Here is a 16,469-nt window from a genome sequence, read left to right on the forward strand (position 1 = left end):
CCAGGCGTGGTGGCAGGCACCTGTAGCCCCAGCTACTTGGGAGGCTGAGACAGGAGAATGGCATGAACCCGGGAGGTGGAGCTTGCAGTGAGCCGAGATTGGGCCACTGCACTCCAGCCTGGGTGACAGAGTGAGACTCTGTCTCAAAAAAAAAATTTTTTTTTAAATAAATTTTAAAAAAGAACTTTATATAATCAACTACTGAGGTAATTTGAAGTGTAGATCATGTAGGAAAAGCAGAATAAATGCATGAATCTTTCCCTTTATTTATCAATTTATCAATTTTTTAGTATAATGAGTCAAGCCTCTAACAGCTTTTCAGAGGCGACCCAGGCACCTTCCCACCTCCCAATCCTACCCTCATTCTTTGGAGTATCAGTATGAACTCATGAAGATACATACATATATATATATATAATTTACCTTTATTTATACTGTAAACCAAGTTGGTTGCACAGTAACTCAAAGAGGACTATCAAGTGAAAGTCATTTAGTCATCTTATTGTTAATACTAATATTGGTCATTTACTACTTGTGTGTTTAAAAAAATACATATATGTATGTAATCTCACTAAAAGAAATCAGAGCTCTCTATATAGAGTATTTCTCTATATATAGAATATATATATGTATATACATATGTATATACATACTATATATATGTATATACATATGTATATACATACTATATATATAGTATGTATATATAATATTTCTGTTCATTGCAGGCACTAATCTTTTTCACAGTCAGATTATCCTGATCACCCTGGCTGTTGTGTCCTTTTTACATGGCCCAGTAGACTTTCTTGCTTTCTGGAGGAAAAAAATTACTGCAAGCGTACCAAGTATATTTCACTCAAACCTGGGCATAGCCATTTCCAAGGAGCTCTGATTTCTTTTAGTGAGATTACATACATATATATATTTTTTACAGATGTAAATAGAAAATGACCAATGTTAGTATTAACAATAAGATGACTAAATGTAGTTTAAGACTTTCACTTGATGATATTCTTGAGTGATTGTGCAGCCAACTTGGCTTATAGTTATACTCATTTGTTTCTGTTTATTTTCAATTTTTAGAAATTTCCTTGAGTTTACAAAAAATTTAGGCTGAGCGTGGTGGCTCACGTCTGTAACCCCAACACTTTGGGAGGCCGAGGCGGATGGATCACTCAAAGTCAGGAGTTTGAGACTGGCCTGGCCAACATGATGAAACCCGTCTCTACTAAAAATACAAAGATTAGCCGGGCGTGGTGGTGCATGCCTGTAGTCCCAGCCACTCAGGAGGCTGAGGCAGAAGAATTGCTTGAACCCGGGAGACAGAGGTTGCAGTGAGCCAAGATTGCACCACTGCACTTCAGCCTGGGCGACAGAGCAAGACTCCATCTCAAAAAAAAATAATAATAACTTTTATTTTAGTTATATAAGACATTAACATAGTTCCAGAGCTAGAACTATAAATAAGATCTATCCAGCAACGTCTAGCTTCTGTCACCATCTTTATACCGCGTTTTCTTTCTTTCTTTATTATTTCCTATTGCTGCTATAACAGATTACCACAAATTTAGTGGCTTAACACAGATTTCTTGTCTTACAGCTCTTTAGGTTATATTTCTGACATGAGGTCTCACTGGGCTAAAATCAAGATGTTGATAGGACTATGTTCCCATCTGGAAGCTCTAGGCGAGAATGGATTTCCTTTCTTTTTCTACCTTCTAGAGCAGGAGGAGTTGGATAAGCTTGTTTTAGAGGCTGCCTGCGTTCCTTGGCCCCCTTCCTCCATCTTATTAAACATTATTATCGTTTTATGTCGTGTTTGTTTGTATTCATCCACACATATTTCATGTCTCGTCACTCTGTCTTCCATATTAGAGCTTTCTCCTAGAATCATATTCTTTCTTCATAGGACAAATTCCTCTTAGGAGCATTCATTGAAATAAACTGCTCTTATCTGAATAAGTCTTTATTTCACCCTCTTTAAATCTTCATTTGGAGATTTAAAAATTAAATTTAAAAATTTATTTTTTAGCCAAGGATATGATTCTAGGTTCTCCTACAACTGTAGATACGATCCCACTTTCTGACTTCTTTTTGTTGCTGTTGAGAAATCGTGAATCCCTTTTACATATTTTTTCTGTGGCTTCTCATTGTTTTGTTATCCTGAAGTGTTTACTATTCTATATCTAGATGTGAATTTCTTTTGATTATCCTGTTTGAGACTTGGAGGGCTTCCTGAATGTGAGGATTGGTATCTTATCAGTTCCTGAGAAATTCTCATGTATTATCTTTTTTGGAATTTTGTCCTTATACCCTTCTATTTTTTTTTCTTTCTTTTTTTTTTTTTTTTTTTGAGATCGAGTCTCACTCTGCTGCCCAGGCTGGAATGCAGTGGTACGATCTCGGTTAACTACAACCTCCGCTTTCCAGGTTCGAGTGATCCTCATGCCTCAGCCTCCTGAGTAGCTGGGACTACAGGCATGCACCACCACACTGGCTAATTGTTGTTGTTGTTGTTGTTGTTTTTTGCATTTTTAATAGAGACAGGGTTTTACCATGTTGCCCAGGCTGGTCTTGAACTCCTGTCCTCAAGCAATCCACCTGCCTCAGCCTTCCAAAGTGCTGAAATTATAGGCGTGAGCCACCATGCCCAGCCTTATTCCCACTTTTTTAAAGGCATTTTAAACAGACTAAATTTTCTATCGAATACTTCTATTATATATAAAATTCTTAGTGGGTCTGATTGTGTATATTGTTTCTGAGAAGTCATGCTTGTAGTGGTCTGTTTCCTTACGTGTTTTATAATTTTGAATCATGTAGCATATTCAACTGGGCTTTCCCTGGAGCAATACTAGAAAATCTGCTCTAAATTGGCATCTCTCCAGAGAGGATATGCATTTACTTCTGCCAGGTGGTCCAGGAGAACTTTAATTTCTTGGCTTGGAGATTTCCAGGCCACACAATTAGTGAAAATAAATCCCTAAACCCGTACAATAGATGCCTGAAATTATGAACTCTTGGGGGAGGCATTTTTCTGCCTAGACCCCACATCACAACTGGCAAATTTCTTTATCTCCTTTTACCAGTGGACAGATTTTTTTTTTAAACTCACCATTTCTGTTAATATGTAGCTCTTTGGAAGTCTGGCTTTATGTGAGAGAGTTTAGTTCTTTTTTTTTTTTTTTTTTTTTTTGAAACAAGGTCTCATTTTGTTGCCCAGGCTGGAACGCAGTGACATGATCTCAGCTCACTGTAACCTCACCTCTGAGGCTGAAGCGATCCTCCCACCTCAGCCTTCCAAGTAACTGGGACTACAGACACATGCCACTATGCCCAGCTAATATTTTTTTTTGTACTTTTGGTAGAAACAAGGTTTTGCCATGTTGCTCAGGCTGGTCTTGAACTTCTGAGCTCGGGGTGATCTGCCTACCTTGGCCTCCCAAAGTGCTGGGATTACAGGCGTGAGCCACTGTGCCTGGCCACTTCAGTTCTAATAATCTTATAATCATGTTTATATTTTTTGACTTAATTTTAGGCTTTTCATAGTGGGGGAGGTTGGGAGGAGATCTACTCCATCATATTTTCAGGAGCAAAACTGTGTTCTTTTAAAATACTCACGTTCCGAGGAAAAAGAGAACACATGTGAAAGGCTAAGGGAGAAGAGGCAGCTCCTCTAGCTCTCTACTCAGCATTGAGGTGCTTGCCTGTCCATGTCCCTTGGGCAGCTACTCCTTATGAATAAGCCACCGAAGTGCTCCCTGATCGTGCCTAATAAAATGGCACCAAGGACCAGGAAGCTTGTCCTCTTTCTGCTCTCGATTTTCTCTGACCTCCCTGCCATCTCTATAAGCGTGTTTTCCTCCAGCTTAGGTTTTCTACTTTCTTTCAGGCTTTGCATAACAAAAATTTGCCTGAAGAACCTTTATATTTAGTCTTATGCTCCTTGATCTTTGTAATAACACTTTTTTTTTTTTGAGATGGAGTCTCACCCTGTCACCCAGGCTGGAGTACAATGGTGTGACCTTGACTTACTGCAACCTCCGCCTTCCGGTTTCAAGCAGTTCTCCTGCCTCAGCCTCCCGAGTAGCTGGGAATACACGCACGTGCCACCATGCCCAGCTAAATTTTGTATTTTTAGTAAAGATGGGGTTTCACCATGTTGGCCAGGCTGGTCTCAAACTCCTGACCTTGTGATCTGCCTGCCTCAGCCTCCCAAAGTGCTGGGATTACAGGCGTGAACCACCATGCCTGGCCTGTAATAACATATTTGTATAGGGACCACTATACATATTTGTATAGAGAATCACTACAAAACTGTAGTGATTCAATTTAGGGGATGGTGGGGACCAGGAGATAGGTAGAAATGAGCCTACTGAGTCAAATGTGTGCCACATGGAGACCAGGCTGTAATCACCTTAGAAGTCAAAGTTATCATTAGGGAATATGTTCAAACTCTTCTTTGAGCCCAATCCTGTATGTCCTATCGATCTTGCCTCTTTGGGTAATGAGTACTATAAGTCCATTACTCACTTTGAAATAACACTTTTTTTTTTAAGTAATGCTTTTTATTTATTCCAACTTACCCGACTTGCATGTGGATAGGAGTGAAAATACATATGTTCATTTTCTAAATTATCCTTGTTAATGGAGAGAAGCAAAGGCAAAGAGAGCTGTAAAAATTTGGGGAAGGGCCCCGGGCGCGGTGGCTCACGCCTGTAATCCCAGCACTTTGGGAGGTCAAGGCGGGCGAATCACGAGGTCAAGAGAGCGAGACCATCCTGGCTAACACAGTGAAACCCTGTCTCTACTAAAAACAAACAAACAAACAAACAAACAAAAAATTAGCCGGGCATGGTGGCAGGTGCCTGTAGTCCCAGCTACTCAGGAGGCAGAGGCAGGAGAATGGCTTGAACCCGGGAGGCGGAGCTTGCAGTGAGCCGAGATGGTGCCACTGCACTCCAGCCTGGGTGACAGAGTGAGACTGTCTCCAAAAAAAAAAAAAATTGGGGGAAGGGGTGTCAAATATTATTTGCTACTTACTACTGGCGTGTAATACTACCTGAAGATCATAACAAAATAAAACCTACATCTTAAAGACAAATCTTTAACCTGGAAAGTAGTTGAGATTTTCTTTACCCACACCTTCCTTATCCCCAGCTTTATTTAGTGGATGTTTTTTCTTCCTACACCTAAAAGGTACTGACTTAAGTAGAATCTCCTCATCCTATCCCTACCCCGGTTTGCTTGCTAGTTTGGCTCATAATCTCTCAGAGACATAGTTAATTAATTAAGACCTAAGTAATGAGTTAATTACTATAAATGAGCTACAATACCCATAATCAAGAGTTAGCTGTATTTATTTTAGGAAGTAAGTGGTAATTAACTAGAGCCAAATAAACAAAAGGTACATTTACAGTTGGTAAAAACTTTCAGGTGTATTTTTAAGTTTAGTGATTCCAGGAATCCTTCAATGATACAGACATTCATTGAGCACTGAACAGTATTCACGACCCTGTTCTAGTGCTTGACATGAATTATCCTATTTAAGTCTTAGAAGTCTATGAGGTAAGTATTATTATCTCCATTTTCCCATGGAAGAGCCTGGGCACAGGGAGGTTAAATGAGGGTTACAAAGCCCCTGCTATGCAGTAACTGGCTCACCTCGTGTGTAAAAGCCTCTGACAATTGTTTTTGAGTCCCCACCACTATCACCATTTAAGTTTGTGTCTTTTTTTTTTTAAGAGACAGGGTCTCACCCTGTCACCCTGCACTCTGTAGAGTGCAGTGGCACGTGCATAGCTCACTACAGCCTTGAACTTCTGGGTTCAAGCGTTTCTCCCACCTTAGCATCCAGTAGCTAGAACTACAGGCAAGTGCCCAGCTAATTTTTTGTATTTTTTGTAGAGACAGGATCTTGCCATGTTGCCCAGGCTGTTCTTGAAATCTTGGCCTCAAGCAGTCCTCCTGCCTTGGCCTCCCAAAGCACTGAGCCTCCAAACCTAGCCAAGCTTGGGTCTTTGAAATATATTCTCAGTAGATAGTGTAGTGTGGAAACCCATTCCATAGTTGTCTTTATTTGTTCACATGAGCTTAAGGTAAGCCTGGGGTTTCAATGTCCTTCATGATACCAGCTGGTTGACCTCTTGTCCATTTCAGTTTTTGTTCCAGCAGCTGGGAATGTTGGTGTCCTTTGTGAAAAGCCACATCAGACCTTATATGGATGAAATAGTCACCCTCATGAGAGTGAGTAGAAGTTAATACTTTGGCCTCTTCCGTGTTTGGGTCAAGGAAGGCTCAGAAGCAAGTTTGAATGACATAGACTTTTTTTCACGGATCTTTGTAGAGCTGTTGCAGTCTTAGTACAGGAAGTGGAACAAAGCCCACTGGATTTTGAGGGGGAGGAAGGGCTGTTGCTCCAGGTTCCCAGGTACAAAACTACAAGGCATGAAGGCTGAAGAGAAATCCTGAAGTAATTGTTCTGCCAGAAATAGACTCTTGGGTTATTTGCCTCACATACAACAAAGCAATTTTACTTTAATATCACAATGGTGCTTTTCTATTTTCATGAAAGCCCTCTTTGTTACTACTCATAAACCATGAAGGGATTGGGGACTGGGTTTTCTTAGGGCTGTTAAATATGACGGACACGTGTTGGGCACCAAGGAACAAGGTGATGCTTTACCCTGCTACCTCCAAAACCATACATATCACCTTTTGACTGCAGTGGCACATGAGAAAAGGCTCAGGTTCCAGGATTTTATAACATGCATTAAGTAGGTGCCAGAAGACACCCCATTGGCAATATCATTTTTCCTTGCATTCTATATAATTTAAATGTCTCTGCGGGGAAGGTTGCTTCACAGGGACAGCATGTCCTCAAAGACTTGGAAGATTTCTGTTCTTTCACACCAGACCTTTGTAGTTAGTTTGGAGGAAGCAGCAGGACTAAAATCAAAATGGCTGGTTTCAAATGGAACTTCCCAGCACCTGGGTCTCAGAACTGAAAACCTCCCTACATGTATAAATAATTAAAAGCTGCTCTATTCCCTGACTCTTAGCACAGAAGCCTCTGTACAAGGAGGATTTAGGCAGAGTACTAAAGAGGCCGATGGCTAGTCTTAGTGGGAGGAGGGGCAAGGGAAGAAGCAGTGTCCTCATGGGAGGAGGATGAAGTAATCTGTGACTTAATCCCCTCAAGAAGGCTAAACAAGGATACGATATGACCATATTATAGTCATAACAGGTTGATGACCAAAACACAGGGAATTGAGGCAGGGAGCCTCACACCTGCAAAATGCAGCTTTCATTTCATCCCAGATAGAGAAGGTGCAACGGGGGCTCTTCCTTTGACTGTTGATTTCGGGCATTTTAATGAGCTCCCCCGAGCCTGGGAAGAAAATAGTCTTTGTGAAAGTGATCCAGCTGACATCCCTCAGTAGGCTACCTGGCATCTTTGAGGTAGAGAAGCCCCTGTGAGGAGCTGATGATAATGCAGCTGGGAGGTAGGTTGGCCTTCTCTAAAGAAGGCAGAGTGGGGTTCAAGTGGATGAGCATCAGACAGACTCTGGAGGCTGTGAAATCTGTGGTGTTTCTTTGGCAACACTTTTAACCTAGAAAACACAGCTTTTTCAGAGAGAATACTTCTCTCCAAGTGGAGAGAAAGGAAGTTTTACCAGCAGCTTCTAGTATAATTTTTACTTTCTAAACTATTATGCTTTTTAAGATACCTTTTTAAATAAAAATACTATATCTTTTTATAAAGCCTTTCATCTGAGGAGTTATCCTTGTTTTTATGGACTTCTACTTTGAACTGTTTAGAGGCTCCAAGAATACTAACATTCATGTGTTGCTATCATTAGTAGGGTTTCTATTATCATTAAATCTCCTACTGCGGAACTTTTAAAGATGGTGGTAGGCAGCTGTCTTTTTGAGTTGATTTGAAATGATATCTTTTCCTGGAGTTAGAGGCTTGGACTAATTTGCTTTGCAGCACTGAGGCGGGATCTGTGGCCTGTTGGCCAAGTTTTTATTTTAGTAACTTGTGTGGAAGATAACCGTGTGGGTGTAGAAAGGGGCTCATTTTGTGGCACTGTTCAGGCTTGATGGATAGATTTTTGGGAAGGGACAGATATCAGATGCTATCTATTAATAGCAAAATCTAAATCCAGAAAAGCCAGGAAATATTTGTAATTCTGGAGTCACCCTCTGGTAGAGATCAGGTGATACCAAAGTAAGGTCCAAGTCCACCCTGGACCACTTCAGAGCTTTTTGAGTGACTTGGTCATCTCTTCATTCTAGAATATTCCAGATGCTCTGATTGATAGATTCTGGGGATACAGAGATAGAGGTTTTTTGTCCTTAAGCAGCCTACAGTCTAGAGGGAGGATGGCAAAGCAAAAGGAAGTCTTACAACTGCTATCGCTATCAAAGGGAGTGCAAAGGACTCAAGTGGATCATGGAAGGAGAAGAAGAAAGCCTGCATGGGAGAAGTGAGGCTAGAGCCAGGTCTAGAAAGACAGACAGGGCTTAGCTGAGCAAGAAGTGGGATTCTAGGCAGAGGAAGCAGCATGAGCAAAGCCCAGAGGACTGAGGTAGCCTGGTGCATCTGGGGAAATGCAATTGAGTTTGTCCAGTATGCCTGCAACATAGGACACAAGAAGGGCCCAGTGGGAGGAGGGGAGTGAGGAGTTGATCTCGGCTCAGACCATGCTCACTACAGTTTTGCTTTTCTGGCCATCTTGATTCCTATCAGCAGAAAGGGACCTGACTCAGCTCCTCTGACTTTTCTCTCTTTGTAGGAATTCTGGGTCATGAACACCTCAATTCAGAGCACGATCATTCTTCTCATTGAGCAAATTGTGGTGGCTCTTGGGGGTGAATTTAAGCTCTACCTGCCCCAGCTGATCCCACACATGCTGCGTGTCTTCATGCATGACAACAGTCCAGGCCGCATTGTCTCTATCAAAGTGAGTAGCCTACGTCATCCTCCAGAGAGATTTTCTGCTTCCCTCTGAGTCCCTGGGTAATCAGCTAAAAGCTGAGACCTCATTCTGAGTGACAGGTTGATGCCCATTCCATAAGACAGAATCCCAAGAATACTAATACCCAGTGTGTGCAGTTTACAGAATGTCTGCAATTCTCTCTTGATTATCCTTATGTTTCGTATCTGTTTCAATGGATTAATCTTGGCAAATATTTTATCCCAGACTAATTTTCTTTATTATCCAGCAACGTGTTCCTTATCAACTCAAATAAGCACACAGAAAGCAAAGTAATAAGTGAGCAAATAAAATGAGGGGAAGAAAGTGCTACCAAAAGGATATAGTTCAAGGCCATTTAATAAAGGCTTTTCCCAGTCCCCACAGAACTTTGAATTATCTACGCCACCACCAGCTGCGTGTCCTTAGATACTTGGGACCTGACTATTCATCACCATGCTTTTGCTCCCTTTTGCAGTTACTGGCTGCAATCCAGCTGTTTGGCGCCAACCTGGATGACTACCTGCATTTACTGCTGCCTCCTATTGTTAAGTTATTTGATGCCCCTGAAGCTCCACTGCCATCTCGAAAGTGAGCACCTCCCCTTTGGGACTAGCAATCATTAAGCTTTAATGTTTTGTTGAAAATGTTCGTTTCTTAAGTTCCCAGGCCATCTTTCTATTTTTTTTGTTATTTCAACTCACATTATTTTAGTCTAGAAATATCCCAGGTTTATGGAAATCTTAACTGTCCCTATCCCATTGGAATAAATGTTGGATCCACGTCATCCAAAATACCTTAGAAGCCGTTCATTCCCATCCCTTTGGTGCTGATTGTTAAGCTCACCCTCAGTCACGTCTCTTCCTTGGAGATTGTATGTTAGCAGTTACTGTATGTTAGCGATTGTTGTAGGGCAGCACTAGAGACTGTGGACCGCCTGACGGAGTCCCTGGATTTCACTGACTATGCCTCCCGGATCATTCACCCTATTGTTCGAACACTGGACCAGAGCCCAGAACTGCGCTCCACAGCCATGGACACGCTGTCTTCACTTGTTTTTCAACTGGGGAAGAAGGTAAGATGGGAGTCTGGACAGACAGGTGCTCTTCTGCCTTATTTGGAAAGAAGACTTTGTCTGTGAGCCACTCAGACTTTGATGCCAGCCACCATCAGAGAACATGGAATTACTTGCTTTTTTTCTTTTCATGTGTTCAGCAAACATTTATTGAGCAACCTATATGAGCTAAGTGCCGTTCTAGGGGTAACACGCTAAACAGAATAAAGTCCTTGCCCTCATAGAGCTTCCATCCTGATGAAGCAAAGCAAATAAACAGTTTGTTTCTTAAGAGTGATGGGTTGAAGTGGGGAGAAGTGCTCTTTATTTAGGGTAGACAGAGAAGACCTCTGATCAGTTGACACTCAAGCAGAGACCTAGATAAAATAAAGGCCCGGTTGCAAAGAATTGGATGCAAGGAGAAGAAAGAGCAAGTGCTAAGGTTGAGATGGCAGCTTGCTCAAAGAGTTCAGGGCACAGCAGGAGAGCAGTGTGTCAGAGGAGCAAGCAACGGGGAAGTGCTTGGAGTTAAGGTGATGGAGATAAGGCAGAATAGTAGAGACTGGATTTTGTAGGCCTAGAGCTCCCAAAATATCATTCCTGGACAAGCAGTATCAGTATCTACATACCTGAGAACTTGTTAGAAATGCAGATTCTTGAACGAGGCACAGTGACTCACACCCATAATTCCAGCAACTTGGGAGGCCGAGGCAAGAGGATTGCTTGAGATCAGGAGTTGGAGACGAGCTCCAGACATAGCAAGACCCTGTCTCCACAAAAAATTTTAAAACTTAGCCAGGCGTAGGGACACGTGCCTGTAGTCCCAGCTACTCAGGAGGCTAAGGCAGAGGGATCGCTTGAGCCCAGGAGTTCCAGACTGCAGTGACCCCCATAATTGTGCCATTGCACTCCAGCCTGGGCAACAGAGCAAGACCTCATCTCACCTAAGACCTACTGAATCAGATGCTCTAGCTGTGGAGCCCAGCAGTCTCTGGTTTCATGAGCTGTCCAGGTGATTCTGACGCCCACTAAAATATGCAAATCACTATTGTGGGCCATTGTAAGTACTTTGGCTTTTACTCTGAGCAAGAATGGAAGTTTTTGGTGGACTTTGAACACAGGAAAAATAAGATCTGACTTAATATTTTTAAATGATAACTCAATGCCGTGTGGGAAAATAGGCTGTGGGGTCAAGGGCAGAAGCAAAGATCTGTTAAGAGGCCACCATCATAAACCAGATGATGAGGACTTGAACTAGGATTATAACAGGAGATGGGAAGAAGGATTCTTTTGAATATCACAGAGCTAGCCACAAACCCAGAAGAAATGGTCATAATGTAGTTGTATAATTTTTTTTCCTCTACTTTTTCTCCACTCTCCAAAATGATAGTTTCTCATCTCTTCCCCCTCCTGTTTTAGTACCAAATTTTCATTCCAATGGTGAATAAAGTTCTGGTGCGACACCGAATCAATCATCAGCGCTATGATGTGCTCATCTGCAGAATTGTCAAGGTGAACTATACTTCTTTTCTGTTCTGAAGTCCCTGTTGTCTTTACTACTTGATATTCTCGTAATCTTGGCTATGAGAGTTTGTGTGGCTTTTTAGCTGTAAACTAGGGATTGGCAAACTTTTCTCCAGTTTTGTAGACTATGTGGTTTCTTTTGCAACTCCTCAGTTCTGCCACTACAGCCTGAGAGCAGCCATACACGATGTGTAAACGATGAGCCTGGCTGCATTCCACTAAAACTTTATTTATGGACACCTAATTTGATTCTCTCAATTTTCAAGTGTTGCAAAATATCAATATCCTTTTGATGTTTTTTTTCCCCCAACCATTTAAAAGTATAAAAACCCTTCTTAGCTCTTGGGCTATATAAAAACAGGCAGGGGGCTGGGCACAGTGGCTCCCGCCTTGGGAGGCCAAGGCAGGTGGATTGCTTGAGCCCAGGAGTTTGAGACCAGCCTGGACGACACAGTAAAACCCCATCTCTACAAAAAATACAAAAAATTAACTGGTCACGATGGCGGGTACCTGTGGTCCCAGTTACCGAGGAGGCCGAAGTAGGAGGATCACCTGAGGCTGTAGTGAGCTGTGATTGCACCAGTGCACTCCAGCCTGGATGGCAGAGTGAGACCCTATCTCAAAGTAGATTAAAGGCTAGGCACAGTGGCTCATGCCTGTAATCCCACAACTTTGAGAGGCTGAGGCGGGAGGATCACTTGTGGTCAGGAGTTCGAGACCAGCCTGGCCAACATGGTGAAACCCTGTCTCCATTAAAAATACAAAAATTAGCCGGGCATGTTGGTGCGCACCCGTAGTCCCAACTATTCAGGAGGCTCAGGCAAGAGAATTGCTTGAACCCGGGAGGCAGAGGTTGCAGTGAGCTGAGATTGCACTACTGCACTCCAGCCTGGGAGACAGAGCTAGACTCGGTCTCAAAAAATAAGTAAATAAATAGGTTAGATTAGATAGACAGACAGGCAGGTAGGGAGTGGCACAAATAAATAAGTGGATAGATAATTCTTTTTAAAAAGTTTTAAAAAGCCAGGGGATAGGGGCTGTTTGCTACCTTTGCTCCAAACACTTTATCGCTTTTCCCATTGCCGACAATTGTTTATCTTTGCTAGTTGCATGGTTGCTTGCTCTTACTACTAAGTCAGTGCTTGTCAGTAACTAGGAATGACTAGCAAAGACTGTCTGTAGTTGGGGAGTCAGCCCATCTGTGGTTCATTTTGTCCATATGTGCAACTTTTTACTTCTTACCGAAATCCTGGCTCTACCAGGTCTGCACCTCCCAAAATTTAAGGATATTTCCTAAACCAGAAGCATCTAGTAGAGTTATAGGTGTTTCCTATAAATCTTTGGTTGCAGGGATACACACTTGCTGATGAAGAGGAAGATCCTTTGATTTACCAGCATCGGATGCTTAGGAGTGGCCAAGGGGATGCATTGGCTAGTGGACCAGTGGAAACAGGACCCATGAAGAAACTGCACGTCAGCACCATCAACCTCCAAAAGGCAAGTCCATTGTTTCAGGGGACTGGCAAAGGAGAGCTCTGCTCTTCTCACTTACTCAAAACTTTCAACTGTTTAAACCAACGGAAAACCAGCCCAGGTGTTTTTTCCAGAAATCTAGATACCATGAACTTAGATCATTTTGTCTTTTTACAGGTGCCTAAATTGTTATTTTATTTTGAATAGAGAAAAAGTAGAGAACAAAATGTCCTTTTGTGCTCCTTTGGAATATGGATGGTAGAACCTTTTGTTGCAAATACATTCTCATTTTTTACATGACGGGAACAAAGCTAGTGAGCCCCCTAGTTGGCACTGAGACTGATGAAGGCTCTTTAAAACAGTGCTTTTCGAACTTCTCAAACTCATTGGGCTTACCAGTTGCTGGGAATCTTGTAAAAATGCTTATTCTGATGTTGGCAGTCTGATTTGGGGCCTGATATTCTGCATTTCTGACAAGCTGCCAGCTAGTATGATGCTGCTGGTCCATGGATCATACTTTGAGTAGTGAGGTTTTAGATGTTTCCAAGTGAAGTACTGAATTATCTCTGCTGGCCAAAGCCTAAGATATGACCAGCTTTTGACCATGTATGCCATCAGCCATCCACCTAAAAACAGGCAGTTTCAAAGCATCTGTAGTGAATCAGAGTACAATAATCATAATTACTTCACCTACTTTTAAATAAATATACCACATCGAGTATTTTCCACATTTTGCATTAGTCTTTCATGTTTCTGGTGACTGTAAGCAACTTACAGTTTAGATTTCAGTGTTATTTTTCATATATTAGCCAGCTCACTCCATGTGCAGCAGCAGATAGAGGTGAAGAACTGGGCAAGACTGTGTCCCAGCTGACTCGTTCACTTCTTTTGGCAAAGTCCATAAAGATTTGAACACAGTCCTTTGTGCATGTGTGCGGGCTCACGCCCAGCTTTGGAACACTGGGGGTTTATTACTGTTGTTTCAGAGTCTTTACTCACATGAACAGCTTCAAGTGACCACTGCTAAGAAACGTTTGCTGGGTTAAGATGGAGGTAGTAAAATATTCCTGGGTCAGGAGTGATGCTGCTTTCCCCCTGGGGATTTTGTAACTGCTACTCTGAGACTTTAGGAGGAAGAAAAAGGTTATCAGTCACTTGGCATTCCCAGATAATCATTGAGGCCACCCTGCGGACACCTCACACTGGAGGGAGGGGCCAGGCAGGAGGCCAGATGTACATTTCCACCCAGATGTTTTCATCCTGACTAGGTTCAGAATGTCCTTCCAACCAGGCAGCCGTCCACCCTGCTTTAGAGCTTTGTTCTCTCTATTTTAGGAAATTCCTCAGTAATCTAGTTTGCTTCCAGGAGGTTTTGCTTTCTACCCAGACTTGGAAAAAATAAGCATAAACCTTGCCAGATAGACAAAAGACTCTTAGTTTATCTCACCTGAGAAAGTAGATCAAGTTCAAAACTCTAGACAAAATCCTCCACAGCTGACTCTCAGATCTATTTCATTGGGAAGTAAATTGTGGGAGCTGGGCGTGGTGGCTTATGCCTGTAATCCCAGTAATTTGGCAGACCAAAATGGAAGAATCACTTGAAGCAGGAGTTTGAGACCAGCCTGGGCAACATAGTAAAACACCATCTGTATAATAAAAATGAAAAATGAAAAAAATTAACTCCAGCCTGGGCAACAGAGTAAGACCCTGTCTCAAAAAAAAAAAAAAAAAAAAAAAAAAAAACAGGAATTGAAAAAATTTTAAAAATTAGCTGAGCAGAGTGGCACCTGCCTGTAGTCCCAGCTACTCAGGAGACTGAGGCAGGAGGTTTACTTGAGCCCATGAGTTCCAGGGTACAGTGAGCTATGATTGCACCACTGCACTCCAGCCCAGGTGACAGAGCAAGATTCTCTTTAAAAAAACAAACAAACAAACAAAAAGACAAAAAGAGGTAGGGGGCCAGGTGCAGTAGCTCATGCCTGTAATTCCAACACTTTGGGAAGCCAAGGCAGGAGGATTACTCGAGCCCAGGAGTTCAAGACCATCTGGGGCAACATGGCAAAATTCCCCCTCTACAAAAAATACAAAAATTAGCTGAACATGGTGGTGCATGCCTATAGTCCCAGCTACTCGAGAGGCTAAGGTGGGAGGATCTCTTGAGCCTGGGAGGTCAAGGCTGCAGTAAGCAGTGATCATCCCACTTCACCACTCCAGCACAGGCAACAGAGCAAGACCCTGTCTCACCAAAAAAAAAAAAAAAAAAAAAGGCAGCAGACCTCATTGTTCAGAAGTAAATTGTGCCTCCTTATAATCATGTGATAATAATTAGGGATTGGTATATTTATCAGTCTTAACCAACTTTCAGAGTAACAATTTGCCACCTCAGTCACCATTTTATTGGTTATGATAATATAGGATTTATGTGATACAGAAAACATAAAAAGCATTTATGTATACCTCTAGAATGCCTTCCAGAATTTTCAGCAGCTTTACTGTCTGTCTTAATGATAATCTGTTTGGGTTTACCTTCACCATGAGTAAGCTGGCATTCCATGAACAGGCATCAGCATCACCAGATGAGGCGTTCAGCAGTGGGTGGATGGCAAGAGGAAGCAGCTCGTGTTTACACAGTTGTTATAGAACCCAGAGAATTGAGAGTTGATAATGTTTTACAGAGCAGGGGGAAAGGGCCACATGGGGAACTTGGCCTAGTCAATAAATTAAGCTATGATTTTTTGAAAACCTATTTACTGCCATTTATCAAGTAATAGTAACAACTAACATTTATTGAGTGCTTTCCATGTGTCAAGCACTGTGGTAGAACACTTTATACTAACTCATTTAATCTGCATGATAACCCCATGAGTTAGGTGCTGTCATTGCTGTCCCACTTTATAGATGTGGACCGTGAGGCACTAACAGGTTAAGTAATTTGCCCAGTGTCAACTAGCATCAGTGGTGGAGCTGGGATTTGACCTAGATAGCATGACTCCAGAGCCCACTCTCTTAACCACTGTGTTGAATTGTTTCTGCCCTACCTGGGCCCAACCTCATTTCATTAGAGGGAAAAAGAAACTAGTAATACTTCCCTGTTTATTTGCAGCTTTTAACAATTGCTGTGTAATGTAATACAGCTACACACAGACCCATCTTGTAGGGAAGAAACCAGGTATCTGTGGGCAGGAAAGGACTGGATATTCCCATTGTGCTCAACAGAACAAGGTCTAAAAGTCAAGTCTTTGGTATCTAGTCTCCCTCTTCCTTCTCATTCAGAGGTACTCATTATATGGTTAGTGGTATTATTTAGTTCATCTCTTGTAACATTTCTACTTCGGTTTTTGACATAAAGTGATAGTTTGTATAATTCTATTCATCCGTAACTCTTTAGAAGCAACAGCAGATCTCCAGTGTATCCCAGGGAGGTGATGGTTGAGTCCTTG

At 42.1% G+C, this 16,469-nt stretch overlaps 1 protein-coding gene across 5 annotated transcripts in view; it reads left to right on the forward strand.

Annotated features, from left to right (window-relative positions):
* MTOR (mechanistic target of rapamycin kinase) overlaps nt 1-16,469 on the forward strand; it is a 156,909-nt gene that overhangs the window by 39,297 nt on the left and 101,143 nt on the right. For all 5 annotated transcript variants that reach the window (XR_008653986.2, XM_055262403.2, XM_055262404.1 and 2 more), the window contains 6 exons: nt 6,157-6,243; nt 8,799-8,966; nt 9,457-9,569; nt 9,891-10,053; nt 11,452-11,544; nt 12,907-13,053. Coding sequence is in view for 4 of the 5 variants with exons in the window: in XM_055262403.2 (XP_055118378.1) it covers nt 6,157-6,243; nt 8,799-8,966; nt 9,457-9,569; nt 9,891-10,053; nt 11,452-11,544; nt 12,907-13,053 (771 nt within the window). In the remaining variant the exon portion in view is untranslated. The remainder of the gene's footprint in view (nt 1-6,156; nt 6,244-8,798; nt 8,967-9,456; nt 9,570-9,890; nt 10,054-11,451; nt 11,545-12,906; nt 13,054-16,469) is intronic.

Source organism: Symphalangus syndactylus, chromosome 22 (assembly GCF_028878055.3).
Source record: "Symphalangus syndactylus isolate Jambi chromosome 22, NHGRI_mSymSyn1-v2.1_pri, whole genome shotgun sequence".
Lineage (NCBI taxonomy): Eukaryota > Metazoa > Chordata > Mammalia > Primates > Hylobatidae > Symphalangus > Symphalangus syndactylus.